Raw genomic sequence first — 26795 nt, 5'->3', positions numbered from 1 at the left:
CCCTCAGCGGTGCCGCGCCGCATCCGACGGCCCTGCCCCTCGCCGGCAGCCAAGATGGCGGCGCTGGCGGGGCTGCGCGCCCTGCGGAGGTTCTGCGGCGTCGCGCTGTTCCTGTCCCAGCTCTACGTTCTCTCCGGCCGCGGTGAGCGCGGCCGCCGCCGCTCTGCCCGCCCCCCCACCCCCGAGGCCGAGACGGGGCGGTGGGTGGGAGAAGAAGGGGGGGGGACAGGCAAGGGAGCTGCCGCTTGGCCGCGGCCCCTCGGGCGGGCCGCGCTCTCTCAGGCCCGGCGGCGCCTCAGCGCCTCGCCCGCAAGCGGGGGCTGTTCTTCCGAGCGTCCTCACCCCGGGCCGGGGGCTGGACGTGGGCCCGGTTCCTGAGCGGCCGAGCCGGCCAGGTGACCGTGACCTCGGTCGGTGGAAGACGCGTTGCCCCTTCCCTGACTGCGCGGGCGGAGGAGGGAACCAGGTGCCGGGGGCATGGCGGCGTGGAGCCGTGCGCGGCAGGGCTAGAGCTCCGTGTTGCGGTGCGCGGTGTCGGGACAAAGGGGCCAGGACGCGCCGCCCGGCCGGCCTGCTGCGCCGGGCACACACCGCGGCGTTGGTGGTGCTCCTGCTCGGGAGCTGTGTGCGATCCAAACGCAGCTGGCGAGGCGCTGGGGCTGCTCGGCACCCTCTGGGTGGGCAGCCGTGACAAACCTGCCCAGGCCGTGGCTGTGCTGCCGTTTGGGCTCAAGCGCAGCCCCACAGAGTCCTCGCGGTCCTGGGAGTCGCCCAGGCAAACACGAAGCCCATGCAGAAACCCAGCCGTGGTTGACAGCCAGTTCCTCTCTTCCAGCTTTCTATCAAAGTAGCAGCTGTGTTGCTTGGTTAAATGGTTTTGTCCTGTAGCAAATACAGTGCAAAATCTGCTTTCCGAGCGGTGTTTCTTAATTCTTATGAACCAAAAAATTAGACTGGATTGAAATAAGCATGATTTCTTGTCTAGAAGGAAAGTTTCGATTCTAATGCTCATTTTAACATTTAACATAAGCCTTCTACTGTTTCTAGAACAAAACAGATTTTTACAATTTTTAAATTCTCATTATCCTTTCCACTTGTAATTTCATATTGGCATGCTTAAATCAAACTGTTTCTGAAGATGAATTTTATTCTAGAAATATCACTTTCTCCATATTTTTTTTTTATTGTAGCAGGATCTTTAATGACCACAAAGCATTCACAGCCACAGTCTACATTTGGAAAAAGTCTCACTTCAACAAGTACAAATACTCCTTATTTTAAAATAGCAGGTACAATATTATGTTGCTTCTTTTTGTTTTATTTCTACAGGCCTTTTTCCTCAGTGTTTGAATTTAGTAATAAAGTTCTTGAATTGTGTCATGGAAACCCTGGTCTATGCTTTCACAGTGGTAAAAGACATAGTATAACACATTAGGAATTACTCTTCCATGACCTTAACAATGAGCTTAGATTATATAATTAGAAAATTGGTCCATATAAGATCTTACAGCTAGAAAACGACCAGTTAAACTGCCATTGAGGTGGTTCTGAACGCATACAAACAGCAAATGACTGAGCTGGCTGCAAACCTGATTAGGCCTGAACTAAAAGTAGGTTACATGTGTCAGCCTGCTTCTCTACCTAAACTGATTACTTCTGCTGAGAAACGCTGGCTGAGGTGGCACTAATCCACACTGAGCTCTGTTCTGGTGCTGTGCTGCATTGTGTGGCCGTGCTGTCCTCTACAGAGCTCCTGCGAGATCCTTGCAGGGTACCCTGCTGTGCTGAGTAGCAGATCACTTGGCTAACGCAGAGCTTCCCACACCACCAACTTGTGATGCGGTTCAGTGTATAACAAGGAATGCCCTTTATAGTGTCAGTGTGTGTGTATATATATATGTGTGTGTGTGTATATATGTATAAAAGAAAACATATCTCTATATATACTTTAGACTATATAGCTTTTTTTATTCACTTTCTTAATTTTATTCACGTATTTCACCTTTCAGAAAGTACAGAAATTCCATCTTATGTGACTAAATGTCCTAGCAACGGGCTTTGCAGTAGATTGCCACCAGACTGTATGACATGTAACACAAATTATTCCTGTATATATGGGAAACCGGCGACTTTTGATTGCAAAGTCAAGCCATATGTTCATTGTCTTGTAAGTAACCTGTTATTTTTAAACCCAAATTTAAGTCATTTAATTATACTGTGTCATCGTGTCATAAAGCATAAAAGATTTGATTTCCAGGTTCTTACATAGGCAGGTTTGCAGATCTGTGATACGTTTAATAATCCAACTGTAGGCCGTTGCTGTAGGAGGTAGACCTACCCTTCTCTGTTTTGCCTTTCTTGTGTTGGATCGTTTTGTTAAGCAGCCGTGCATACGGAGTTAAATCAATTTGTTGACCAATCAAAACCAAACCATTTTGAGAGTGGGGAGGCTAAATACCCGCCAGAGGTACAAACGGATCTTACAGGTGAGAGTGAATGAGTCCTCCTCTTGGCACTAGCCTTAGATTGGAGGAAGCAGGAATGTTAAACCGTGCTTTAATAACTCTGTCAGTTTTCTAATGTTGATTTTTCTATTGCACTTGACTACATAGAGGTAGCAAAGAGGGTGATTGTTATTTTGCCAAAAATATCTATACATGAAATGTGATTTGATGCTGTACACTGTGAATTTTTTTTATTACTAGTGAAATGATAATGGTGTCTTTTGTAGGATCAGAATAACCATGAGCAGGAGAACTTTACAATTAACATGACATGCCAGTTTTGCTGGCAGCTTGCAACAACTGATTATGTATGTACCAATTCTACAAACTGCATGACGGTTTCTTGTCCGCGACAACGATACAATGCCACTTGTACAGTACGGGATCATATTCATTGTCTAGGTAAAGTGGGCTGAAGCAGATTCTGTAAAAAAGCTTTTTTCTAAATAATTTCTTAACATTTTTTGTAATGGGTGAATACAATGATTATTTACGTCCACTGCAGTAACAGCCTGCACCTTGATTAATCTACTGAGATTTTTTACAGCTAGATTTTAATTTTAAAGCAAAATAGTGACATCTAACTCCAAACATTTGCTTTTAATACTGTTGTATACCTTCACGTGAGAGCAAATAGTTCTATAGTTCTAATAGTTTTATTTTTGTCAACTTCTATGAATTGTACTAATTTGGACACTGCTAATAGAATCAATATCAAATGTCTCAGTGGGATAACTTTAAAAAATTCATGCTGGTTCCACCCAGCTTGTTTAATTTTCCCCCTATTTGTTCAGTGACTTTGCATGTTCTCTGATGCGGGATGAAGATTGATGGAGCAGAGGACTGTAGAGTATATATGAGCTCTTGTGTTGACAGTGTCCGTTTCAAATAGTGTCGACCCTTTTAGACTCTTACTAGGGAAGTATGGTATCTTTTTGCTTGTCATTTTCTTACTCATTATGTGGTCTTTGTTACGTTAAGGTTTTTTTAATGTTTTCTAATGTTTAGGTAATCGTGTCTTTCCTAAGATGCTCTATTGCAACTGGACTGGAGGTTATAAGTGGTCTACTGCCTTGGCGCTAAGGTATGCAAGAACTGTTAGATAACATCAAGCTAAAATAGATGATATTATTAGAAATACATTACTTGTCTATAAAATCTTCAGTTTCTGTATTTTTCTGCTTAGTATTTGTTAATGGTTTACTGAATAACTAGTATTTCATGTAGTCTAGCTTAGAATTTGAAGGTATAGGATGCTCAAAGACTTCATGTGCAGCGATACTGGCTGTCTTCAGTAAATAGAGCTTGAGAGAAAACATTTATGTTATTTTTGCATTGAATGTTCTTTTTTTAGAGTAAATGCCGATGATTCTTAGGCTTCACAAAGTGATCCATTTTCTGACTAGAAAAGGATCATGGACGTGTTTACTTTTATTCACTTATTATAGTGTCAAATGAGGTACAAATGCTCAAAAAAAAATCTGTAGATTTACAATTTTTTCTTCCATTTTTTTAATGTGTTTTAAACATTTAGGGCTGAAAGTTGTCCAAATTACTTCTCAGTATCTGAAATGAATGCAGCTGTTTCTGAATTTGGTAGATATCACTGAGATGGCTGTAGTTGGTACACATTTATTACAGCTTCCTCCCCAACTATAACAGCCAGAAATGCCTAAAGAAGAAGTTTCTTGCATTTGAAATTATTAGGGAAGATTACTGCTTTTTAATTATTATTTTTTTAATATTACTGCTACCAGCGTAGCAATAGTGAAAGAAACTATTTAGGTTATTTTTGGAATTTTTAAGTCATTAGAGCACCATAATAGTGATTTGAAAGTAATCGAAGTTCTTTTGGTGGCAACACCTTTTTCATTAAACTTTAATATTTCAAAAGTGGTTAATATGATAAATTGGGTAGCGAGACTCTCTATTCCTGGAGCCAAAGATAGAATACGACCTTGATGAAGAAAGTGATCTAACACACTTTCCGTTATGGCAAGAGTTGTTCTCTCTGCCACCAGCTGGAGGATTTGCTGTTGCCTGACTGCTGCACGGCGCTGAATTGAGCGTTTGGGTCTGTTTCTGTAGCCTGTTTGTTGTGGGTTTTTTTTTAGCTTCTGCTAGCTTAGAAAAGTCGAGATACATTTATAAATTTGAGAGGTTTTGTTTTTATTGCTTGTTGTGAATGAAAAGCTGTCATGTCTCTGGATAGTATTAATTAGCTAAGAAATAGTGCTATTTCATCAAAAGCTTTCTCATTTAATGACCTAGTCAGCACTTTATGTACAAAAAAATGTATCGTTTCTCGAATGATGTAGAGGAAAACTATGACTACCTTGTAGGTATATCAGAAAGAACTGTGTATGGATACCCAAACTGAGTTAATCTAAAAATAATAATAGTGAATCGTGTTTTTATTCTTACAGCATCACCCTTGGTGGATTTGGGGCTGATCGTTTCTATTTGGGCCAGTGGCGGGAAGGTCTGGGAAAACTCTTCAGCTTTGGTGGACTTGGAATATGGACGCTAATTGACGTGCTGCTAATAGGTGTGGGCTATGTGGGGCCTGCAGATGGGTCTCTCTATATTTAAACGTGGGTGCAGCATCTTTCAAGAGAGGAGTAATTGCTTGGAAAGGGCTCTAAATAAAAGAACGTAGAGATGTGGGCCGTGGAGGTAGAATGAAGAACAACTGTTCTTTCTATGTGCATACGTGTTAATGTACAGTATCTGTACTTAGCTTGCCTTTAACTAAGGTAAAATAAAGGAGTGGATCGCTGAGTGCGTTGAAATTCATTTCCTTTCTCTGATGGACACGCTGTTTTTCTGTGAAAACAGTTGAACTGCTAACCAAAATTCTGCACTGTGCTTGAACTCGGATGATCTGTCAAGCGCTGAAAGAGATGCAAACTAACTTGAGTTGTTTATTTCCTATTTGTATGCTTGAATTTAACTTTAAAGCTAACTTCCCTAAATATGTCAGTAATATATTCATTTTTTTTGTATTTGTGGGAGGAGAATTTGTTTGCCTGAATTACACTAGCTGTGTTTTATGATGTTAATTACATTCATCTCTGGTTTGGGATATAGCAAGAGCTGACATTTGCTTAGTGACTCGGGGACTTAAAATTGTGGGGGTTTTAGGATTAGACTGCAGTAGCACTAAATATGAAATAACTGAAATAGATTTTAGGATTGTTCTGGGATGCCTTTATTTTGGTTGGCTTTGAAATTTGTATTCTTGTGCTAGCGGGTTTGCCAAGTTAATTTTAAAAAAGGGTTGGCGGTGCAACGTGTGCGTTTGCCCACCGGCGACGCGGGGGTGCTGAACACCTCGGTGGCTGCCTGCCCCCGCCCGGGCCCCCCCCGGCACCGGGCCGGCGGCGCGGTGGATCTGAAATTGGCGTCACTTGAATAAACTGGGAGCTTTCGGGGGATGAACCGTGACGGGTGGTTTTTACGGCCTCGCCTCCGGCTCCCGCGCGGGGGCGGCCGGGGGCGTGGCTGTGCGGAGGGGGCGTGGCCCGGCCCCGCCCCCCGGCGGCTCGGCAGCGTCATGGCGGCGGGACGGGAGCGGGACGGGCAGCGGGAGCTGCGCTTCTACCGGCGGCTGCCTAAAGCGGTGAGCGCGGCGGGGGCGGCCGGGGCACAGGGGCCGCGGTGGAGCCGGCACGGGCGCCGAGGGAGGGAGGAGAGGCGAGAGGCGGTGGCGGCGGCGGCTGCTGCTGCTTCTTTCTCCGTTTTTAACAACAGAGCGCTTTTTCTGAGCTCCTTTACCCCGCAGCAGCTGTTTGCCGTTCTCAGTGTCTAACCTTCTCCCAGTTAAATCAGTTAAGCGTGATCTGTATTTTCTGGTTTTGCCCTGTTTTGCAGCCAGGCTAAGGCTGACAAGTCCCCCTCTGATAACGCTATTTGTTCCATACCCCGGAGGGTGTGCCTCGCTGGCGGTATATCTCTGCTCTCCTTCGGGCCGGGTCTCTGCCACTTTATCAGTGTCACCTTTCGGCACCTTGGATTCAGCAAAGGGCACGTACTCTCGGAGAGCTTAGACAGCCAGGGCTCCTCAAACCCCCATCAGATCCCACCATCCCTCTGTTCCCAGGCTCCTCTTCAGTAAGGTGTTTTTCAGGGTTTATGTTTCATGTCTAACTGAATTCTGTGAGGTATTTCACTTTTCAGCCTGGGAAAAATTTAATGTAGTAGCAGTAGCATGTACCTGGAGTGACTTCCAGAAGCGGTAAGCAGCCACAGCTCCTGGTGTTCAGCTGGAGTTGTGCACCTTCACAGTTTACAGTAATCTGACCCCTTTTCCTCTGCTTGTGAACTTAATACTTTAAAATAGGAATCTGAAATATAATACTTCATAAAATTAAATGTTGAAGGAGGTACAATTTCAACGTATCTTCCAATGAAAGGCTTGAAGAAATACTTCTCCCGTTTTTCTTTTCCCAGTGAGAAGGGATGTGTTCGAGGGGGTGGGTAACAAACCAGATGCTCTGCAGGTACATTTTGCAGGAGCGGGGAGGGCACCAGGGACCTTTTCCGCGTGTCAGGAGCCAAGAGAGCATAAGAAGGAGCAAAGCTGAAGTGAGCAATGGAGCTGAGGATCGTAGATGTGGACCCCAAAGGCAGGTTGTCTGGAGAAAGGCAGGCAGAAAGCAGCCTCGGACAAAGGAGGACTGCTGCTCCAGCTGCTGTCAATGGGCAGAGGTAGCGTCTTGCTGGATTTCTGGTGTGAGTTAAAACTTCGAAGTATGAAAAAAAGAAAGGTGAGTGGATACACAGATGTTAACTATTTTTGAACAATATACATGTATCTTTAACTAGCAGTGGACAGGGAAAGAGTTCTTGAACCCTTGTTATACTTTTTGTTAATTCTGAGGCAGCTGTTGGCTCCCTCGTCACCTTGAGCTGCTCGGCTCCCAGAAGGAGCGGGAGAGCTGCCTTTCCTGATCCAGCCGCACTCCCACCGGGATCAGTGCCGGCAGCAGCCACTGCCAGAGAAGGAACAAACAGAAGGGTCTGGGTTGAACCAGTCCATGCAAAAGCACGAGGAAACAATTATTAGCCAAACACCGAGATAGCTCTTATTTTTGTTTTCAAACTCAGAGTGAACAGTTAAAGTAGCATACAAGACCAGTAACACAAACAAGATGTAGAAGCCATCCTTTTCACTGGACAGAAATCCATAGGAATCTTTTTTCTTTAGGAACTTCATGCTCATTTGAACGGCTGTATCAGTTCTGCCACTATGAAGAAACTTATGGCCCAGAAGCCATCCCTTCACATCCAGAATGGAATGACGGTGATTGACAAAGGAAAGAAAAGGACCTTAGATGAGTGAGTGTACACCTGTGTGTGAGTGGTGAATATTTACCGAGCATCACTTAATTGAGTTCAAAACAGAGAAGTATGTGGCACTATACACTGACTGCAGAAAATGCATCTTCAAGTTTTAGTTACAGTACAATCTGTTAGATTTTTTTTTTTGCTACTTGTTTCAATATAATAACTGCTTAGATGTTTGCAAACTAAATGGAAATCTCATGTTGATTAATTCCCTTTTTAAAGGATTGGAAATTTTCACTTGTAGTGTATGCTCTTCAGAGGAAATTGACTCTTACAGTTTCCTTTTTTGGGAAGTTCATGTTTTCCTTTGTGCTTAAAAAAGCCTGGTGGTAATAATAATAATTTCTGTTGCAAATGTGTTGTTAGCATCTAAAAGCAGAAATGGCCATTCAGATGGTCTGTGTATTTTAAGCCACAAGCTGGTTAATTGAGTATAGTGAGTACATGTTTCCAAAGTGTAGATTTTTCTTTTTTTGAATACTGTTTTTACTGTTCAATGTTTGTCCAATTAATTTTTTAAACTTTTTATTTTAGATGTTTTCAGATGTTTCAGATCATCTATCAGATTACCACTAGGCCTGAAGATATTTTACTGGTGAGTTGATTAGAAGTTGGCTTAAAACAAGCAAGCAATACAACAGTCAGTTAGTTGGATTAACAGCTTTGGGTTCAAAGTAACAATATCAGCAATGGTCCTTTCAATTGGAGATCATAATTATTATTGTAAAACATTAATTTAGAAACACAGGATTTTATATAACTTTTTACATTTAATTTTTGTGAAAGCAATGACCTTCCAACATGGTGGTTATTACGACCACTCAGCTGCTTGGGCTGATAATGTCTTAAAAATGTGATGTCTGTTCGTTGTTGCCAAAGCTTTGATTTACCTTGGTCTCCTGTTTCTTCTTCGGTTCAGTACGTACCAAAACTACAGAACTAGAACTGCCCTTTGTTTGCCTCAGATTACAGAACTGTTGTGGAGAACTGTTGCGTGATCAAAACAGGGAGCGGAAGGTGGCATAGTGTCCTCTTCTTTCCCCCTGAGAAGGGGTTTTTAGGCAGCCTGTTAAACTTCCAGAAAGGTGCAGTGGCTGTGAACGGGGTGATGACTGCCCCAGCTGAGGGTTATTCCTGTTCAGACAAGGAAATTCTCGTTTGTCCGAACACTCTTTAGTCTCGCTGAGGGAAGCAAAGGTGCCCTCTGTGGGGTGGTGTTTCCAGAGATGGAGAACGCTAAAAACACATAGGGACCGAGACACTGAAAAAGTGTTTCAGGCCAAAAGATCTGGGTCTTTTAAGTACTTTCATGATATTGAATACAGTGTTTCTTAATCAGATAACTAAAGATGTTATTAAAGAATTTGCTGATGATGGTGTCAAGTACCTGGAATTGAGGAGCACTCCTAGAGATGAAAAGTCCACAGGTACGGTCTGTTCTGGTTTTTAATTTTTAAGTCTGACGTGCTATAAAACTTAGTTAAGGCTATGTTAATAACAAGTAAAGTCAAATTTAGTTGGTTCAATAAAAATATACTTTAAATATAAAAGCAAAGATTTAACCATGTAAAAACATGTCACTTTACTATTAGATCATTGAGGACAAAAATGTGTTGGTTATAACTCTACTGCCCAAGAATGTGGGTTTTTTGCTTTAGTATGACATCTGAGTCTGCTAATACTTTGAATAGCTGATATATTTTCTTTTTATCACTTCATTTTTTAATTTCCTTGTAGATGTGGTTTAATAGAAACACATAAGAGTAAGTCCTATTGTTATTCTGTGGTTCACACTAAGTTACTTTCTTTCAGATGCTTAGAAGGAGGCTTAATTCAAATGTATGCTTCAAAGTAAAGCTGTATTTATAAACAGAATTAGAACTATATAGATTAGAAGGCTATGGACTAAAATCGAAGGTGCAAAATGAAACTTGTGAGACTAGAGAGCTGGGTCTGCAGTGTAATAAAATTAATTCAAGTCTGTTTATTCCAAATGTGTGCATGTGTTTGTAGGTATGACCAAAAGGATGTATGTTGAAACTGTACTTGAGGGTATAAAGCAGTGTAAAGAAGAAGGCTTGGATATAGATGTCAGGTAACTACAGCACATGGACTACCTCTGTTTCAAGGTTTTGTGCAGTCTGATGCTCGGTCATGGTTTGCAGAGAGGTTTACAAACCCATCAGCGTAGGAAAAAAAATTGTGCTTAAACTAGATTACATGGAATGAAAATAAGTAATTTGTATGGAAACCTGAATTTTTATCTTCCCTCTTACTGCCAGAGAATGAAACTGTGAGGCTTTTCAGCTCTGAGACTGTCCATTCTCTGCAACATTTTCAGGAAAAGCAGTGTTTTTGATGAGATTGCATTAAAGACTCCTTTTTCGCAGTCTAGGTTCATTGCAAAGCTTTTGCTTGATTAGCTGTACAAGCAGCCTGCTGTAAAGGAGTGGTCTGAACCAGCAGACAAGTTTGAGGGGGGTGTCTGTGGTTGCTTGGAGGGTCTGCTTGCCTGACTTTTACACTCTGGGTAGCAAACCTCATTAGATGTATTTGTGGAAGCTGAAGAATTCTCATTCTTCATGTGCACGCCTCCGAGAGGTTGCTCACCTGATAGCGCAGGCAGCAAGTGAGCAGGGGGTTGTTCGCTGCCCTCCCTCTCACCATGGCTGTGGCATTTCAGGCTAACGTATTGACCTTATTTGTGTCCCTCTGCACTTTGGCACCTTCGTTCCTTGAACGGTTTCCCGTACAAATGCTCTTTGTGGACAGCCGTGAAGGATGTGAAGTGCCATTTTTGTTGCTACTAGATTTGTTAGTCTCCTGGTATTACAGCCTGTATTTAACTTAATATGTACATTTCTATCCCAGACTGTTAATAGCCATAAATAGAAGAGGTGGCCCGGCAGTTGCAAAAGAGACCGTTAAACTTGCTGAAGAGTTCCTTCTTTCCACTGATGGGGTCGTAGTAGGACTTGACCTCAGTGGTGATCCCACCGTAAGTTTTTTGTTTTATTTTAGTCTGTTCTTGAAGATAAATATATAATGTTGTGTAACAGCAAGCAGTTCTATTCACATTTTGTTCTTAGATGCTTTTGTCCTGTTTGTTGCTAGTTTGAACGGATTGCTCGCAGTCTGGATACCAGCTTAATCCCTCTTGCTGTAAGGAGCAGATACTCTAACAAAGAATCAATAGATTAATGTATGACACCGAAGAAAGAGACACTGAGAAGTAGTGTTTTTCTGGGAAGTGTCTGTTACTAAATAGTCCCAGTCAGGTTGACTGGGTTGAGGCAAGTTAAATAGTATTACAGGTTGACACTAGCTTAAGTTTTGTCTAGATGCACCAAGCGCTTCCTGCGTATTAAGAAAGCAAAAATGTGTGAGGATAGCTGTCAAGTTGCGATGAAATGGCTCTGCGTGTTTGATAGCTGTAGGAAGGATATCAAAATCAAGGTAATTGGCTTGTCAGCGTCAGGCATCGTCTGAATTGCTGATATTTGCCCAGTTTGTCTAAACTGTGCCCACAGAACAGAACATTGGGTGTCTTGCTGCATTCAAAACTGAAGTAATGGGAAAAGGAAAATAATTCAGTGTCACTGTATTTGAATTCAGTGTTTTGATATTGCTAGACTTCCTAATTATTGTGCTAGGAAAAATTCTGTAGAACAAGCTGAAGTAGGGTTTGATACATTAAAGCTGTAAACTAATTGAAGTAGGTGCTTAATATATTAGAACCGTAAATTAGAGTAGGAGCTTAATTTAGGAGACTGGGTGCTTTAAGGCTGTACAAAGAGCAGATGCAACAGTTGTAGTACTAAATGTCAGAACACATCTCCTAATTTTTAAGAAAGAATGCTTTAGGACAATATAACCTTGTAGTAGAAGCTTATCTCTCAAAACAAGGGGCCCAGGGTTACTGAGGAATGCAGAGACCAGTCAAAGCTAAAACTTTTGATGCGCCAGCAAGAATAAAGGAGTAGAGGCCTGCAGTTGACCCAGAAGTCACAAAGATGAAGAGGAGTGGAGAAAGTAAATGATCACCAGATGTCTCTGAAGACCACCGAGAGACTCTAGTGCGCATGTGGGAATGGGCAGTAACCTGTAATAATGAGTTAATGAATAAGTAATCATTTATTGGAAAACTAGTGAATATGCATACATAGTATGTATTTAAACTGTACATCTAAATCAGTCGGCACGCACTTTAGGTGGAGCAATCCCCTGTGCGCCCGGCGCTGCAATAAAGAATACCTGCTTAATAGTCACCAGGGCTATTGAGTCTTAACTTCGGCATGTCACTGCATCAAAGCTGTAGAATGGTGATGTCTTTCTGTCTTCAAGGCAGGACATGGTCAAGATTTTTTGGAACCACTCTCAGAAGCAAAAAAAGCAGGTCTAAAGCTGGCACTGCATCTTTCAGAGGTAAAAGTTTTCTTTATTTTGGTCCTTCGCTGTAATTCCTGTTCTATGAAAACCTTGATGAAATTAAAATTAACTTCTGTGCATTTTGAACTTCTTGGGCCAAAATAGTAATGACTTGGGGCATTTTGACAAGAGCGAAGAAAACAAGGAGAAATCTTCAGCAATCTTTCCTGAATCAAAGCTGTCAAATTATTTTTTACCATACTATATCTATTGGGAGGTTGGCTGTGAATTTGAAAATTATTAATATTCCAAGAGATCCACTGTTTTCTTCCTGGTATTTCCTTAGAAGTCACATGTAAAATTTGCACCATTTTCATGAGTAGCTCTATTGGCTATGCTTCCATCAGTAGGAGGAGTTGGGCTTCTCTGTACAGAATGCTGAAGTGGTGGCTGAAGTTTACTCTGACGGGTCTGATAAATACTGAAAATAGTTTTATTTCATCAGGAAATTAGGCACGATACATGATGTCACAGGTCTATTCATACTTGTTTCTATTTCATTAAGGAGGTTTTTCCAGGATATTCCTGCACGTTCCTGTGAGAATTTATTTCTTAATGTCTCCGTGGTCTCTTGGTTTTGTTTCATTTTTTGTTTGTTGTGTTGGTTTTGGCCTCTTTCAGTTCTTTATGCACCATTGTGTTAATCCCTGTGTAAAACGGGTGTTAAAGATCTTCTTGACAGGGTAGTTTTGACACTGAAGCGCGAAGAGCTGATTTGAGGCCTCCGACTGAAAGTGCTTCAGATCTGCAGATAGTGATCATCTGTTTAGACCTTACCAGTTCAGGGTTCTGGCTTCTTTGGTTTGTAATTCCCGGTTGGGAGTCACTTTTGTGTACTACTTCTTTCTTTTCAGGGTAGTAATGCGGGTCTTTGGTCTCACTAACACTTCCTTTTGGATAAGATACGCTGTGAAAATAGAGCTTGAAGTCCATTGTAATTATTTAATGTGCTGCTTTATGCTGCCTTGACAGAATGTAAAATGTATCCTCTCTAGATTCCAAATCAAGAAGAGGAAACCAAAGTTCTCCTGGGCCTGCCTCCTGACAGAATTGGGCATGGAACATTTCTCAACTCTGCCACAGCAGGTTCAGAAGAGTTAGTGCTACTTGTTCGACAAAACCAGATACCTATTGGTAAGGAAAAAAGTTAGTGAAATTACTCAGTGATGTCTAGATTCCAGAATATGGTCTGTGCTGCTGATGTGGTAACTCTCGTTTGTCCTTGACCAGAGGTGACTTAGAAACACATGGCAGCGTGTGTGAGAGAATTGCCTGTGAAGGTGATGCTTTTGTGGTTTTGACATATTTGTGTCAGCAGACAACAATTGATGTCTCGGATGAAAACCAAAGGAAATCATAACTTTTAGTTACTGTGCAAGGCTGTGTGGTGTTCCTGTATCTGCTCTGCAAGCTCCCTAAATTTTGTACCCAGCCAGTAGTTAAGAAGAAATTGATCCCCATATCTTGCCTCAGAAGATATTACCAAATATTTGAAGCACAGAAAATCAAAGAAACAACAATAGCTGATTTTAATTTTCATTCAGGAACAGAAGTAAGTAAATTAATGTGTCAAAACCATGTCTTTTGTATGATATATATCCTTGTTTCTTGTTTCTTCTTTTTTTCCCCTTAGAATTTTGCATGACATCAAACATCAAAACTCAGACAGTGCCTTCCTGTGACAAACACCATTTTGGATACTGGTACAACATGGGCCACCCTGCAGTGCTCTGTGTAAGTTTTTTGATTTTAACCATGTGTTTAGGCAACAAGCCAAACTAGTATGAAATTAGAGAAGTGTATCTCCTGTTGTGGATCAGAGATGACTTACTGACCATTTCTGACCTTGCAGCAAATCATCTGCTTATAGGAAGTGGTAGCGTTCTGTTTGAGACATGCTTGTAATAGAAATGGGAATTTTTAGTATTTCTGTTGGTTTTACCATAAAGCAAGACCTTCTTTTTCTGTATAGATGAGAGGATCAGCTGTGCATGCAATGGACTGCGTAACTCTTTGTGTACTGACAGATTTCTCTTCAACACATTGGGTCAGTGCTTGCATTTAAGCTTGTGCTTCCCTGGGTGTTCGTTGCATTGGACCAGAGTCCTTGACTTCTCTTGAGAGCTAATTAAGGTCCTTAAATGTTGAGGTGCCAAGTACTTTAACTGGCATTGGCAGGATTTTATTATCATCATGTTGGTTTAACCCAAGTATGTGTATATGTACTAGTGTTGTGCTTATTATTCAAATAAGCCTCAATCTTTTATCATATAAAGTATTGACTATTGAGTTTGAACTCCATTGTATTAGGTGAAAAATAATGCATGATTAGAGATTATTTCTGAGATTTTCAGTTGTGAATAGTCTGGGTGACCAATGAAGTCATGTAAGAAAGCAGTTTACTCATAAAGGCCTGTAAAAATAAGAGTGATAGAATGAGGAGCCACTACAGTGTCTGAAGCTGAAGAGGATCATAGAACCATAGAATGATTCAGGTTAGAAGGGACCTTAAAGATCATCTAGTTCCAGCCTCTGAGGGCACAGGAGGACTCTGAGTTGCAGGTGGGTAATCTTATTTACCCTTAAGTAATCCTAAACCTGCTCCTTTTAGATGAGTAATCTTTAGGTGGCTTTCCATCATATGGTTTTGATGCCAGCCCAGTACTTCAGTCAGTATCGAGGAGTTCTCGTCGACACGAGGTGTGAGGGTGAGAGTCTCTTCCCTGCAGAGGCAGGAATAGAGTGCGCTCTCGTTCCCACATCTGAGGGGAGGGGAGAAGAGGAACGGGGACACCTGCACAGCCTGACACAGCTTGCACATGCGCATCATTTCATAGCCATCTTCCTGGCAATTTTAATAGGAATTCCTATTTTCTTGATAAATTGTGCCATCACTTTATGAAGTTTTCTTCTATGTTTGAATAACTTACTAATTTTGAGTGAAAATAGGGCAAACGAAGTATGAAATAATTGCCAACAGGTGAAAGAACCGTGGAATAAAATGGGAAACGGCAAGATAAAACTGGTTTGTAATGTGTAGAAAACCCCCTTTTTGGTGTAGAAGAACTAACTTAAACTTGTTTTTTCTTTTCTTTCAATTTAACTCCAGACTGATGATAAAGGCGTCTTTGCGACAGATCTATCGCAAGAATATGAGCTGGCTGCAAAAACATTTAATCTGACTCGAGCACAGATGTGGGATCTTTCCTATGAATCAATCAACTATATCTTTGCTTCCAGTGCCATAAAATCAAAGCTAAGGGAACAGTGGTGCCAACTGAAGCCAGCCCTGTTTGATTAATCAAACTCTCGTTCTGAACAGCTTGGGTGTGTTAGCTTAATTCGTAACCCTGTTTGACCAAAGTCCCTGGCCTTTTTCAGACTTCAGGTTTGTAAATGCAGCCCGTGAACGGTGCTTGTGCGAAATGAAGGTGACAGGAACATGCCTCCCTTGTTAGTGGGGACAGATGTAAATCTTCTTTCCTAGTTGGGAAGGGCTCACGGCCAATGGCTGACATTCCAAATGTGTCCTCACCTCGTTTCTCTCCCGTTGATATGACAATTTTTTAAAAATAGTTGAAATATGTCATCGTACTACAAGGGTTTGAGAGTCAGAACACAATAAAGGCACAGCCGCTGGGGGCTGATGTCTGTTGGCAGCATTTTGCCAAGCGCTGTGTGTGTATGGTGTGTACGTTTGCATTTTTGAATTGGTTTTAAACAGAAGCTTTGAGCAATTGATTGAATGTGAAGACAGAAACAAACTCAGGGAGGGTGAAATATTTGTCTCAGGCATTAAATATTGCCTCTGTTTTAATTGGCATACACAATGACTGAAGCATGCTGTGGCTTGTGTAGCGTATGTGGTGGTGCCTGTTGACGTACTTGGCACCGGTTGCATTTAGATAAAGTTCAGAATCTTAAGCACCTTCACAAACTGTGAGCTTCTGCAGGGGAATGGTCTAATTCTCCAAATGCATTGTAGAATTCCTGTTTGTTTCTTGTTTAAAAAAAAAAGGCAATAAAAATAGCTTGAACCTCCATGTTTTCGAAACCACTGCTTGAAGTGTGCATGTGAGCTGTGGAGGAGCAGCGTGTCCCGCCCGGGGCAGGACTCGGCGAGTGCGGAGGCGTCGGGGGCTCCTGCTCCCACAGCCGAGGGGGCTCCTCAGTGCTGGCCGTGACGGGGTTTGCTCTGCCCCAGCACCTACGTTCTGAGGGCGAGACATCAGAATCCGTGTGAGCACACATGTCCAGCAGGAGCTGGTGCTAGGCACTGCCACCGAGTGTGGGGAGTAGCCAGAGAGAACATACCTCATACCTGGAATGTTTTTACATCAGTTAATTAAACCGGCAAAATTCTGGGCTCTACAGGGAATACTGAATATAAATACAGTGAGACAGAAGCTGTTCATGGCTTCTGCTTTGGTCTTTTTTAATAAAATCAGCAAAAAGTAGTTGTTCCGGCTCCAAAGTGGCAACGAGAAACATAAAGAAAAAAAAGTACAAAAAAACCCCCACAAAGGTAGCAGAGAAGTTGCTGTGTCTGTGTGGGTGCCTGTAGTTACCACGGAACATTTTCCAAGCAGAGAACATTCCTTTTGGAGATGGGGAAAATTATGTGAAGCAGAACTGTCATTTTATATATTCTTATCTAATCGGAGTAAGACCTCATGATGACTTCTTATTTATAAACGGTACTTTACTTTCCAAATAATTTCACTGATCGCATTATCTTTTGTTGTTTGATCAAGTTGGTCTCTGTTTTCTTTCTACAAAAATAATTACTATGGTAAATGTATTCTTTTCCCTTTCTTATGGAAGAGCTCACTAAAGACAGGCCGAGCAGCTCCCTGGCATGTTAAAGCTATGTATATCTTGGTCTTGGGGTAAGCAGGCCTACGCGCCAGTGAGACGGCGTTCTCTTGTAAAAGAAGTTGTATTTTTATAGGTTATGGTCTTCTAATAACTTTTCAGTAACAGTATTTGGTTTATTAGTGAAGAAAAACTGTCAACTTCCTGTTTATTTACAAAGCGGTCACCCTCAGCATTCATTGGTCAAGCGTAAAACTTTCTAAAGCAAAATGACTCATCATTAGTGTCTGATGCGATGTTTAGTTTCAAACAGCCAGAGTTACACAAAAGTAAGTTTGATTTTTAAGGTTTACGTGTTGACTGTGACTTGCAGCTGTGCCCATTCAGAGAGCATCGCCCTGCTAAATGCTATTTTCCTGCAAGCACATGGTGTCTTACAGATTTTTAACACGATGGACTGTTACGTTTAGTTCTTGGCATTTCCATTTAACTGACTTGTGTGTGTCTTCACACCACTGCCTGTACATTAGAAGCTGAAACCTTCTCACTGCCGCTGGCCTATTTTTCAGGGGTGTAACTCTTATAAGTAAAACTGCAGAGGCTCCTTCTTTAGCTTCCGGTAGGATAATAGTTAATTTTAGGTGCTTCTTGCCAAGCCTGCTTGTTAAATTCAGAGTTAACAGTGAGATAACCATTCATTAGTGTATAATATTGTATAAAAACAACTGTGACGTACACTTGGAGTGAAATAACCATCAGTAATGGGGCAGAGGACCTTTTTTTTTCTTCCCTAGATGCAGTGGAAAATCTGAATAACTATTTCTGGAATTTCATACGGCGCAAGATGAGGTTTAAGTATCTATTCAGATGCAGATCAACTTAATTTTTAAACTACACAAAATAGATACAGACTGAGTTAATATTTTCGTTTATTTCCATCTGATTATATGAGATAACCCTTACAAAACAGTCTTCGATGCTCAGAGTCTTTCTTTGCATCACATGAAAATACACACTTTGGTCCTCCTGAACGCTGCCGTCTTTGGAGATGTGCGTGAGCAGAGAGCAGCTCTGCAGCGTCTTTCTTGGCGTTCCATTTGAGACAAACCCAGAAAGTCCGCCAACTCTCTCTTCCTTAGGATGAGGCTGGTAGCACCACAGCTCATCATCGTACGACCACTAAACTGTAAGCACTTACACGCGCTCTTCAGGATCGTAGCTTTGAAATCATGTAGTTACATGAATGACTTCTATGCCTTTTTCAATATTTAGGTATTTCAAACTACTACATAAAAAAAATACTACAGGTAAGGGCACTGCATTAGGTAAGTGCGTAAGATGGTTTAGAGACTGGAGCATCTCTCCTGGGAGAGCTGGGGTGGTTCAGACTGGAGAAGAGAAGGCTTGGGGGTGGATCGCATCCATGTCTTTAAATACCTGCTGGGAAGGAGGAAAGAAGGTGGCACTGGGCTCTTCCCAGTGATACCCAGTAACAGGAAAAGGGTCAGCAACTAGAACAGGAAATTCCACCTGCACGTAAGGAAACACCTTTTCCTGTGGGTGGCTGGAGGTGGGAACACGTTGCCCAGGCCGGCTGGGGAGTCTCCAGCCACGCAGATGTCCGCACCCCGCAGGGAGCTGCTGCGCTGCACCCTGCTCAAGCAAAGGAAGGGCACCAGACACTCTCCAGAGATGCCTTCCAACCTCAACTGGCCTGTCACTCTGTGAAGTGAGTATACAAATATGCACGTGATAAATTCTCTATATGAATACAAAAATCTTTGAAAATGAAATACTGACTTGACTTGGTCACTCAAGTGACAATTTTTCACCAGACTTAAACAAAAACAGTTGAGTGACTTGTGAAACTGTCTTTAAAGAATGATTTATTCATTCTTCATAGCCTTCCTCCTTTCACCTCTGCTGTGGAATCCCTTAGTGCCGTCAGGACCTTTGGGCAGCCGCAGCACCCCTACAGGTAGCCCGTCTGCGTTCTGTATTTTCCGAGCCAACATGGGGCTACTGACAGGACTCTTCTCTTGCGTTACAGTTTGAGCTTTTCTTCTCTGTACCCAGGGGCTGCCCGAAGGAGTGATACTGCTATCCGAGGAATAATCCGTACCTTTCCTTGGCATTTCAGGGCTAGTGCCTGGGTTAAGCTTGCTGTCTTCAGCCAGCGGAGACTTTTTGGTTACTTTTCTTAGTGAAGATGGACTGTTCCAAGGACTTGATCTGGGTGACACATTAGGACTCAAATGGTTGGTTGGGTGAATGACGGGGCTCAAGTTACTTCTAGTGTTCGTTGTGGTACTTTTGCGTCCTGACAATGGTGATGCCGGATTACTCTCTGGGTCAGAAGAGCTGTTTGCTGAAGATTCATCACCAACAAACTGAAGTTCCTCAACTCTCTTATTAAGGGATTTAGCCTTCTTAAGGCTCTTGCTGGTATCCTCGTCACGGTTCTTGTCTTTGGGAACTTTTTTCTTTGGAGGTTTCATGCCTATTAAGACAACTTTCATGCCAGTCTCTTCAGCACACATGAAGTCATGAGCACGTACGGCAGCATCTACTTCTTCAAATTCTATAATTGCACATTCCTGAGTTCCCAGTTGGGTGTACCGATTGCTGACCCTCTTGATATCAGGTGGTAGATCCCTACCAGGCTTGAGAATACGAACTGATGAAATTGCACCAAAAGTTACAAAGGCTTTGAGGAGACGTTCCATTATCCTTTCTTGCACGCATCCATTTTCTTGTTGTTTGGTAGGAGCCTCCAGCTCAGAAATCCTGTGGATATCATACACCAGTAACATCCTGGTAGGGAGGTTCTCACTTGGAAACACTGGAACTGGAGTATTTCTTCTAACCTTCTTGTTATCATCATTGAGCTCAAGGGTGTCAGAGTACTTCAGTGCATAGGCTGTGGTTCTCCAGTCGCGGGTAAGGTGCTTCACCTTGAAGACAGACACAGCTTAAGCAGCACAACTCATCAAACCCATTCAAACTAATTACAGAAAGTTTAAGGCAGATGCAGGCTCCAGTCTACAAACAGAAACCTGGACTTAAGTTTCCTGCAGCAGACCCGAGTGAAAAAGTAAACGGTTTTCTGGCTGTAATGGGCAGCAGTGAGCTCCTGTAAAGCTCATGTCCTGCTGAATCTACTGAAAATAGGAACTGACACTATGAAATGAAAATCATTACGTTAGCTTAAAGCCTGCACAGGTGATGTTGGGTCATTCCATATCTAGGTCTGAACCATGACCGTAATGCATGTTCTGTGGGTTTTATTTTGTTAAATTTGCCAAACAAGAAGTTTTGTCAAGTTTAGGACTTCATTTTATTGAACTGATCTTTCCTCCCTCTAAAATCTCAGTTTAAAACCCCCCAAACTTCTCAGTTTCCAAGGAGTGCTTTTACGAGTTTATCTGTTACTGGTATAATCTGTTTGAAGTGGTCTGAAGAAACAGGGAGTGCTTTAACTTCTAGACTGAATAGCTCTGCATAACTCTCAGATTTACAATCTTTTCAAAGTGTTTCTAATGTAATTTTTAGAAATCAGTTACATACACATATTTACATAGGAGTTCCTAATGTAAAAGAGATTTTTGGACCTCCATACGTTTGCAAAGGTCAGATTCACCACCCCTTCTCAGAGCCAAGGAAGTAACTTCGCCAGGATTATTTGGCTACTCGTGAATAGCTGATCTAGAAGTGAATTTTATCCAATGTCCCATTTACTATGCCAGGGAGATAATTTAAAAACCTATGACTTCCCTAGCCAATCACAAATGAGTTCAGCAATTAAAGCTCTGGATAAAAACAAACCTCACCATCGCATCAAAACTGAATCAACCCTTGAGAGAGGCAGCAAAAGAAGGCTGTTAAACCGCCTCTATAAAATAAGTTATTTTCATCTCCTATCTCCTAATGATTTTAGATTCATCAGGCTTACACAAGGCACTTCAAGTCTTAAAAAGTTAGCTTACCTTCTTAAAAGAAGTGAGGAGTTTAACACTGACATAGCCCATCTTATTTCTTCTCACGTGCTTTAAAAGGAAGGTATCTTTCTCAAGGTTCTCATCTGAGAAGTAATATTCAATCTGTGCTATTAACTTCTGGATCAGGTCATTTTCTGGTGGTTTCCAGTTCTGGTCAGAGTCATCATCGTTGTCCCCACTGCTGAAAAAGAGTTAAATCATTTTATTAACAGATCTTCATCTGACGTTAGTGGATTTCAAGTAGCCTTTCAAAATGAAAAGGCATAACCGTAACACTGATTCCAGCTTACTCTATAGGTGGGCACTGAACAGGTATCAGCCTCGCCAGGAGGCCAGCTCAGAGGACGGAGCTTCCCAGTCCACACACTGAGCTCATTCCAGAAGTTGATCGATTGCAGTGTAGAACGAGACGCACACACTGGCATCTTGGAAATACTCTGCCAAAGCAAATCCTACACCAAAACATGAAATGCAGGTGCTATATAAATGCACTGGTGCTATACCAAGTTCCTCCAGCAACAGTGTTTTATTTTTCAGTATGAGGCTATTAAACACAGCACATAAATATGTGTGCTTGATGAGTAGTGTCACATACCAGTGAGTGAACATTCCAACTAGAGGAAACCATGATTTCTCAAGCCTTGTCGCCGCACGAGTGCAGGAGCCAGTATCCAGGGAGTGAGAAAGCCTGACAGGACTATTGCTCTTCTTACAGGTCACTTCCAGAGTGACAGAGTAACTCAACTAGCAGTTTACCGAGGGCCTTAAACTGTATGTACGGTTCAGATGAAGGACTTTGGTGCAGCAGCAGCTCGTGTACCTCAGGAACAGCTGTATCTGCACACACGTGCAGGTTGGGAAGAAGTCATTCTCGTTTCCTCTCTGCCCCTGCCATCACGTTTTCTAGGTATCTGTGCAAAATGGAGCGCTAGTTAGCATCCTATCCCCAGAAAAGGGATTGTGGATTTGAGATAAACTTCTCACCACATACAGTTACAGCAGCATGTTTGTTACTGAAATACAAAGGACACTTTAAATTGTTACCTAGCTTCAGGCAAATAATTCACCCACAGGCTACAGCCATAGATGTTGCTATAGGAACTATAATGCACAAGTCTACCTTAAGACAGACTAATTTTTTTTCAAGCTGTTAGTCTAGATTTGCTAGGGGACCATCATGGAAGTTTCTGTTAAAAAAACACAAAACTAAGTCATCCCCTAAGCTCCCTAGACCCTATAAATCAAATATGACTTTGGTCTCCCATGCACCTCAGCAACAAAAAAGGAGGAGCCACACATTTTCCCAAATTGTCTTAAATGGCATTTGCAGAGCTTGTGAAATCAGTAAAGAAGGGAGCAGGCACCACACTCGAGTCCTCCGCGGGCAATCTGGCAAGGAGGATGCAGGCGACCCAATCCCCTTGCCTGGCAGTTTTGTCCCAGAGCCAAACTGGAGACTCTGATCTTAATGCCGAAGGGGATTTGAAGCTAACTATTTATTTACTTATGGTTCTTCTGATGATAAGGCTACATCAGATACACATGGACACTCACACAATCCTACGAGTCTCCTTGTTAGAATCTCCCCAGCCACTTAACGGGGTACAGTTCACAGAACGACAAGAATGAGAGAGTGATAAAAAGAATTTGAGTTATTTGACAATGCCAGAAGTGGAGGATTATAGATGGAGTTATAATTAAGATAGAAAAAAGACATTTAATGGCCAGCTATGGGTACTGATTTCAGAAGGAAGAAAATACAAGGGTAAGTGTTTATTTTTCCTTCATGATATTCCCATACCCCCCTACTTCTCATTTTTAATTCAGTACAAATTCAGAACTAGTGTGGGCACAAGAAACTTAGCATATTTCAGCAATTTTACATATCCACACTCTGCTAAGAAAAGCTTACCTTCAATTCAGGGTGGAGCTTACAGGTTTTTTTAGAGGATTTATTAGTACAGACATTTGCAGGTATTTGGAAGGTTTGGATGGAAAGAAAATGGAGCATCATGCTTGGAGAAAAAAATAAAAATGAACTTCATGTTTGCAAAGATCAGTCCCATCCTTACTTACAGTGTTAACACACTGAATCAAAGTGAAACAGGTCTCATTTCACCTCTCTAAATTAAATATTGGTCATTGTCTGAACTATACACCATTCTGATACTGGGCAGACGGTTTAACTTTTAGAAAAACCTTTAGGGCTCTTACAGCAGCCCTCGCTAAGTACTGTATGGAAACGCCACCTGCAGGAAATGCAGGAATTTGTAACTAGCTCCATATTAATTAATAGTAATGATCAACTGGCAGTACCTCTAGGGTATCAACTCCGCTCTGGTGAGACTCCCCCTGCAGTGCTGGATCCAGCCCCAACATCAGAGGGACGTGGACCTGTTGGAGTGGGTCCAGAGGAGGCCACAGAGATGACCACAGGGGCTGGAGCCCCTCTGCTGTGAGGACAGGCTGAGAGAGTTGGGGTTGTTCAGCCTGGAGAAGAGAAGGCTCCGGGGAGACCTTTGAGCCCCTTTCGGTCCCTAAAGGGGCCCTACAGGAAAGATAAGGAGGGACTCTATCAGGGAGTGGAGAGATAGGATGAGGAGTAATGGCTTTAAAATAAAAGAGGAAAGATTTAGACTAGGTATAAGGAAGGTATATTTTTACGCTGAGGGTGGTGAGACACTGGCCCAGGCTGCCCAGAGAAGTTGTGGATGCCCCGTCCATGGAAACATTCGAGGTCAGGTTGGATGGGGCTTTGAGCAACCTGGTCTAGTTGAAGGTGTCCTTGCCCACGGCAGGGGGTTTGGACTAGATGGCCTCTAAAGTTCCTTTCCAACCCAAGTTTTTCTATTCTATACAAAAGTAAATGATAAATCAATGTCAGTCAACACTGACCAAAAAAACCCGAAAACCCTAGTAGTTATTCACAACTTTAATTTACTTCTTTCTTTATCCAGAGCTTTGTGATGGATACGCTTGTCAAAACAGTTAGGACAGGCTGAAAACCAACCTTTTAACATGGTGACTCATCTGGCTATTTGTCACACAAGAAACTAAACACGTATCTGCATAGAGAATAGATCTGAGGTTTTAAATATCAAAACTCACAAACAATATATTAAATTGTCAAGAGGTTAGACTCTATCCAGACAAGTTTTTGCTAAGTCTCGAGAAGAATAAGGTATTGTACTAATAAGCAATATAATTTACAGCATTAAGTTGATGTTCCAAGAGCACAATCACTCAAAGGCAATGCAAGCCTGTTAACAAAAACTAGCGGATACAATCCTGGGTGCCTACTAATGGGATGTGTGGCTGCAGCAATCACTAAATTTCAGTTTCTATTGTGAAACGTATTTTAGACCAACAACATGATAAAAACATTCACCTTCCAAGCTCAGATTATTCCTGTGTCTGCCTGCCTCCAAAATCAATTTAAGTTGAGCAAGAAAAATAGCTTTACTTTGTGCATAGGAGAACCACCTGTTTGTTATAAACAGTCTGAAGATTTTTCTGAAGCACCTGGCAGCTAAATGGCTGAGGACTGAACGTCACAAATACTCAGAGATCTCCTGAAGAACTATGGTGTCTTGACCATGAGGAAATGGTTTTCATTTCTTAAGTTACAAAACCTAGAAATTGATGGAAAAAATCTAAATTGGCTGCTAGCTTAGCTAGAGAGTGAAATGGCTCATTCCCAGCAGTTTTAGACCATCACTGACAATTTCCCAAATCTTTGGTAAATAATTTCCTATCAGATGTTGCATTCCTGACAGTAAATCCTTAGCTAAGGTTACATGTAAATGGCAAAAGCATGAGTGAACTCCATTCATCTACTTTGGATGTAGAGCCTTTATAGTTCTCTCCATGGCAATACCTCTGTCCCTTCCTGGATCAGGAAGAGGCCATTTACAAAAAGGCAACCTCCACAAGAACTGAATATACATCAGCACTGTCAGCAAACATTTCTGAAGATAGCACCTACTGTAGAGGATTAAGTAAGCAGCATTTAAGAGTTAGCTATTACGTGTTACAAAGCTTGAAAAAAATAACCACCCTTTTTTTCTAGCCTAGGCCAGGGCTAGAAGCTCTTACACATGCAACATTGTCAAAAAAACCCCAAATGTAAAAAATATTCTGAATTTAAGAAATTGGTAATTGGAATGCAACACTGTAGACTGCTGTACACAATTGGATTTATAAAAATACAACAGTCACATATGAACTGTGGAAAGACTAAGTAGACTCAGTTTAAACATTTCACTTGTGTGTAGCTACGCTCGCCTCCTGTTTCCATAGTGCACAGTTGACAACTCCGGCAGCTCCAGAAAACTCCCCCTCTCTGACTACCCCTCTGTAATTTAAAGTAATGCACTGCAGTTCATTCTGAGTCAGGGCTGGGACAGGAAGTTAGAGAATCGATTAGGAACAACTGATCTTCTAACAGAATACCGAATTTCATGCTACTGTACCTAAATCTTTATGTGACTGAATTTATTACTGCATCTGCAGGTTTAGTACGAAACACAAGATGAACAGCAACTAGTGAGCTTTGTCTCTCTGCAGTTTTCTGGCACAAAAATCATGGATGTTCCTCTTACAAGTAAGAGATTCTGGTAGGCGTCAAAGCAACTTCAGGCATCAGTGACAGTTCCTGCAAGTTATCATTAAATACAGACAACGCTATTGGCATTATCAAACAGTAAAGTGTAGAGTAGATTATAAACCTGTAGTTACTTCTGCATTTAAACTGCTCTTGATTTCACGTCTGGCCAACTTGTTTCCAAAGACATAGAACAGGGCTGCTCGTCCGTGGCTTAATTCTACTAAAGAAAATCTCTACGGTTCTCTGCAATAAAAGCCTCAACGGGGAAAAAGCAAAACAAAGCAAACAAAAACCATCACAACAACAGCCAACCCCAAGCCCTTTCTGTAAAAGGTAGTGAAACGGGAACGTCGGGGGCAGCACCGCCCGGCTGCGGGGAAGCCACGTCCAGCCCCGCCGCGCCGGCCACCCGCGGGCAGCCCAGCCGCGGCCCTTCCCTCGGGGGCGCACAGCCCGGATCGAGCCCCGCCGGCCGCCCCCGCGGGAGGGAGTCCCGCCTCCCCCACGCTCCGCGCCGGCGTTGCATCAGCCGCGGCCGCCCCGCACGGCCGGGCTCCGCACGGCCGGGCCCTTCCTGCCGCGTCCCGGCGGGCTCACCTGCCGCGCCCGCACCGCCCCGCGTCCTCCTCGCTGCAGCTGCCGCCGTCCCGCGCCGCCGGGCACAGCCCGCCGCCGCCCTCCTCCTCCTCCTCCGCCGCCTGGACGGCCACTCGGATGGGCACCGGGCCGCTCCCCACCGCCAGCCCCGGGGCGGCGGCCACAGCCCCGGGCTCCGCCGCCTCGGGGCCCCCGGGGGCGGCCGGCTGCCGCTGGGCCATGGCACCGGGCGGGCTCAGCCCGCCGCCGCCACTGCAGCGATGCCCCGGGCTGCGGCAGCCGCCTCTCTCCTTCCCTCTCTCTCTCCCTCCCTCTCCCCGCCTCTCCCGCTGCGGCGGCGGGAGGGCCGGTCCCTCCTCCGGCCGCGCCGCCCCAGTGCGGGGCCCGCCGGGACGGGTGCGAGCCCCCGAGGCGGCCGGTCCGAGCTTCTCCCCCGCTGGCGGTGTAGTCGGGACTGCTTTTATCGCGACAGAGAACTCCTCACCTCCCCGCACGGCC

At 43.0% G+C, this 26795-nt stretch overlaps 3 protein-coding genes across 11 annotated transcripts; 2 read left to right on the top strand and 1 right to left on the bottom strand.

Moving 5' to 3' along the window:
* On the top strand, positions 1 to 5285 carry TM2D3 (TM2 domain containing 3). Of its 2 annotated transcripts, none has more exons than XM_074600418.1 (6): positions 1 to 142; positions 1191 to 1289; positions 2010 to 2167; positions 2732 to 2906; positions 3513 to 3588; positions 4931 to 5285. In XM_074600418.1, the coding sequence occupies exons 1-6, from the start codon at positions 55 to 57 to the stop codon at positions 5094 to 5096; spliced, it is 762 nt and encodes a 253-aa protein (XP_074456519.1). In that variant the 5' UTR covers positions 1 to 54; the 3' UTR covers positions 5097 to 5285. The 2 variants fall into 2 exon arrangements, with proteins under 2 accessions (XP_074456519.1, XP_074456520.1); XM_074600419.1 differs by having other exon boundaries at positions 7 to 142; positions 1194 to 1289.
* Positions 5286 to 5800: 515 nt separating this feature from the next.
* On the top strand, positions 5801 to 16324 carry MAPDA (N6-Methyl-AMP deaminase). 7 transcript variants are annotated; one of them, XM_074600412.1, is made up of 12 exons: positions 6073 to 6126; positions 7007 to 7273; positions 7714 to 7844; positions 8388 to 8448; positions 9193 to 9280; positions 9867 to 9948; positions 10725 to 10851; positions 12198 to 12278; positions 13277 to 13415; positions 13915 to 14015; positions 14254 to 14328; positions 15391 to 16324. In XM_074600412.1, exons 2-12 carry the CDS (start codon positions 7118 to 7120, stop codon positions 15580 to 15582), a joined length of 1233 nt encoding a protein of 410 aa, XP_074456513.1. In that variant the 5' UTR covers positions 6073 to 6126; positions 7007 to 7117; the 3' UTR covers positions 15583 to 16324. The 7 variants fall into 7 exon arrangements, with proteins under 7 accessions (XP_074456512.1, XP_074456515.1, XP_074456514.1 ...); XM_074600411.1 differs by lacking the exon at positions 7007 to 7273 and having other exon boundaries at positions 5801 to 6126; XM_074600415.1 differs by lacking the exon at positions 14254 to 14328 and having other exon boundaries at positions 6013 to 6126.
* Positions 16325 to 18008: 1684 nt separating this feature from the next.
* On the bottom strand, positions 18009 to 26615 carry LARP6 (La ribonucleoprotein 6, translational regulator). 2 transcript variants are annotated; one of them, XM_074600682.1, is made up of 3 exons: positions 26298 to 26615; positions 21083 to 21272; positions 18009 to 20050 (listed from the first exon to the last, which is right to left on the bottom strand). In XM_074600682.1, exons 1-3 carry the CDS (start codon positions 26516 to 26518, stop codon positions 18983 to 18985), a joined length of 1479 nt encoding a protein of 492 aa, XP_074456783.1. In that variant the 5' UTR covers positions 26519 to 26615; the 3' UTR covers positions 18009 to 18982. The 2 variants fall into 2 exon arrangements, with proteins under 2 accessions (XP_074456783.1, XP_074456781.1); XM_074600680.1 differs by having other exon boundaries at positions 21083 to 21275; positions 26298 to 26608.
* Between the last annotated feature and the right edge of the window lie 180 nt (positions 26616 to 26795).

The sequence above is a fragment of the Larus michahellis genome, chromosome 9, assembly GCF_964199755.1.
Source record: "Larus michahellis chromosome 9, bLarMic1.1, whole genome shotgun sequence".
In the NCBI taxonomy this organism is placed as follows: domain Eukaryota; kingdom Metazoa; phylum Chordata; class Aves; order Charadriiformes; family Laridae; genus Larus; species Larus michahellis.
The sequence above is the reverse complement of the archived record's forward strand: the minus strand, read 5'-3'. Positions and strand labels throughout refer to the sequence as shown.

Coding starts and splice junctions, on each gene's coding strand:
- TM2D3 (XM_074600418.1), top strand. CDS start 55: ATGGCGGCGCTGGCGGGGCTGCGCGCCCTGCGGAGGTTCTGCGGCGTC. Junction 1,290..2,009: donor TCCTTATTTTAAAATAGCAG/GTACAATATTAT, acceptor TTCACCTTTCAG/AAAGTACAGAAATTCCATCT. Junction 2,907..3,512: donor GGATCATATTCATTGTCTAG/GTAAAGTGGGCT, acceptor TCTAATGTTTAG/GTAATCGTGTCTTTCCTAAG.
- MAPDA (XM_074600411.1), top strand. CDS start 5,941: ATGAACCGTGACGGGTGGTTTTTACGGCCTCGCCTCCGGCTCCCGCGC. Junction 8,449..9,192: donor GGCCTGAAGATATTTTACTG/GTGAGTTGATTA, acceptor TTTCTTAATCAG/ATAACTAAAGATGTTATTAA. Junction 14,329..15,390: donor ATTTCTCTTCAACACATTGG/GTCAGTGCTTGC, acceptor ATTTAACTCCAG/ACTGATGATAAAGGCGTCTT.
- LARP6 (XM_074600680.1), bottom strand. CDS start 26,518: ATGGCCCAGCGGCAGCCGGCCGCCCCCGGGGGCCCCGAGGCGGCGGAG. Junction 21,276..26,297: donor GGGCGGTGCGGGCGCGGCAG/GTGAGCCCGCCG, acceptor ACTCTTTTTCAG/CAGTGGGGACAACGATGATG. Junction 20,051..21,082: donor TCCTCACTTCTTTTAAGAAG/GTAAGCTAACTT, acceptor TCTGTCTTCAAG/GTGAAGCACCTTACCCGCGA.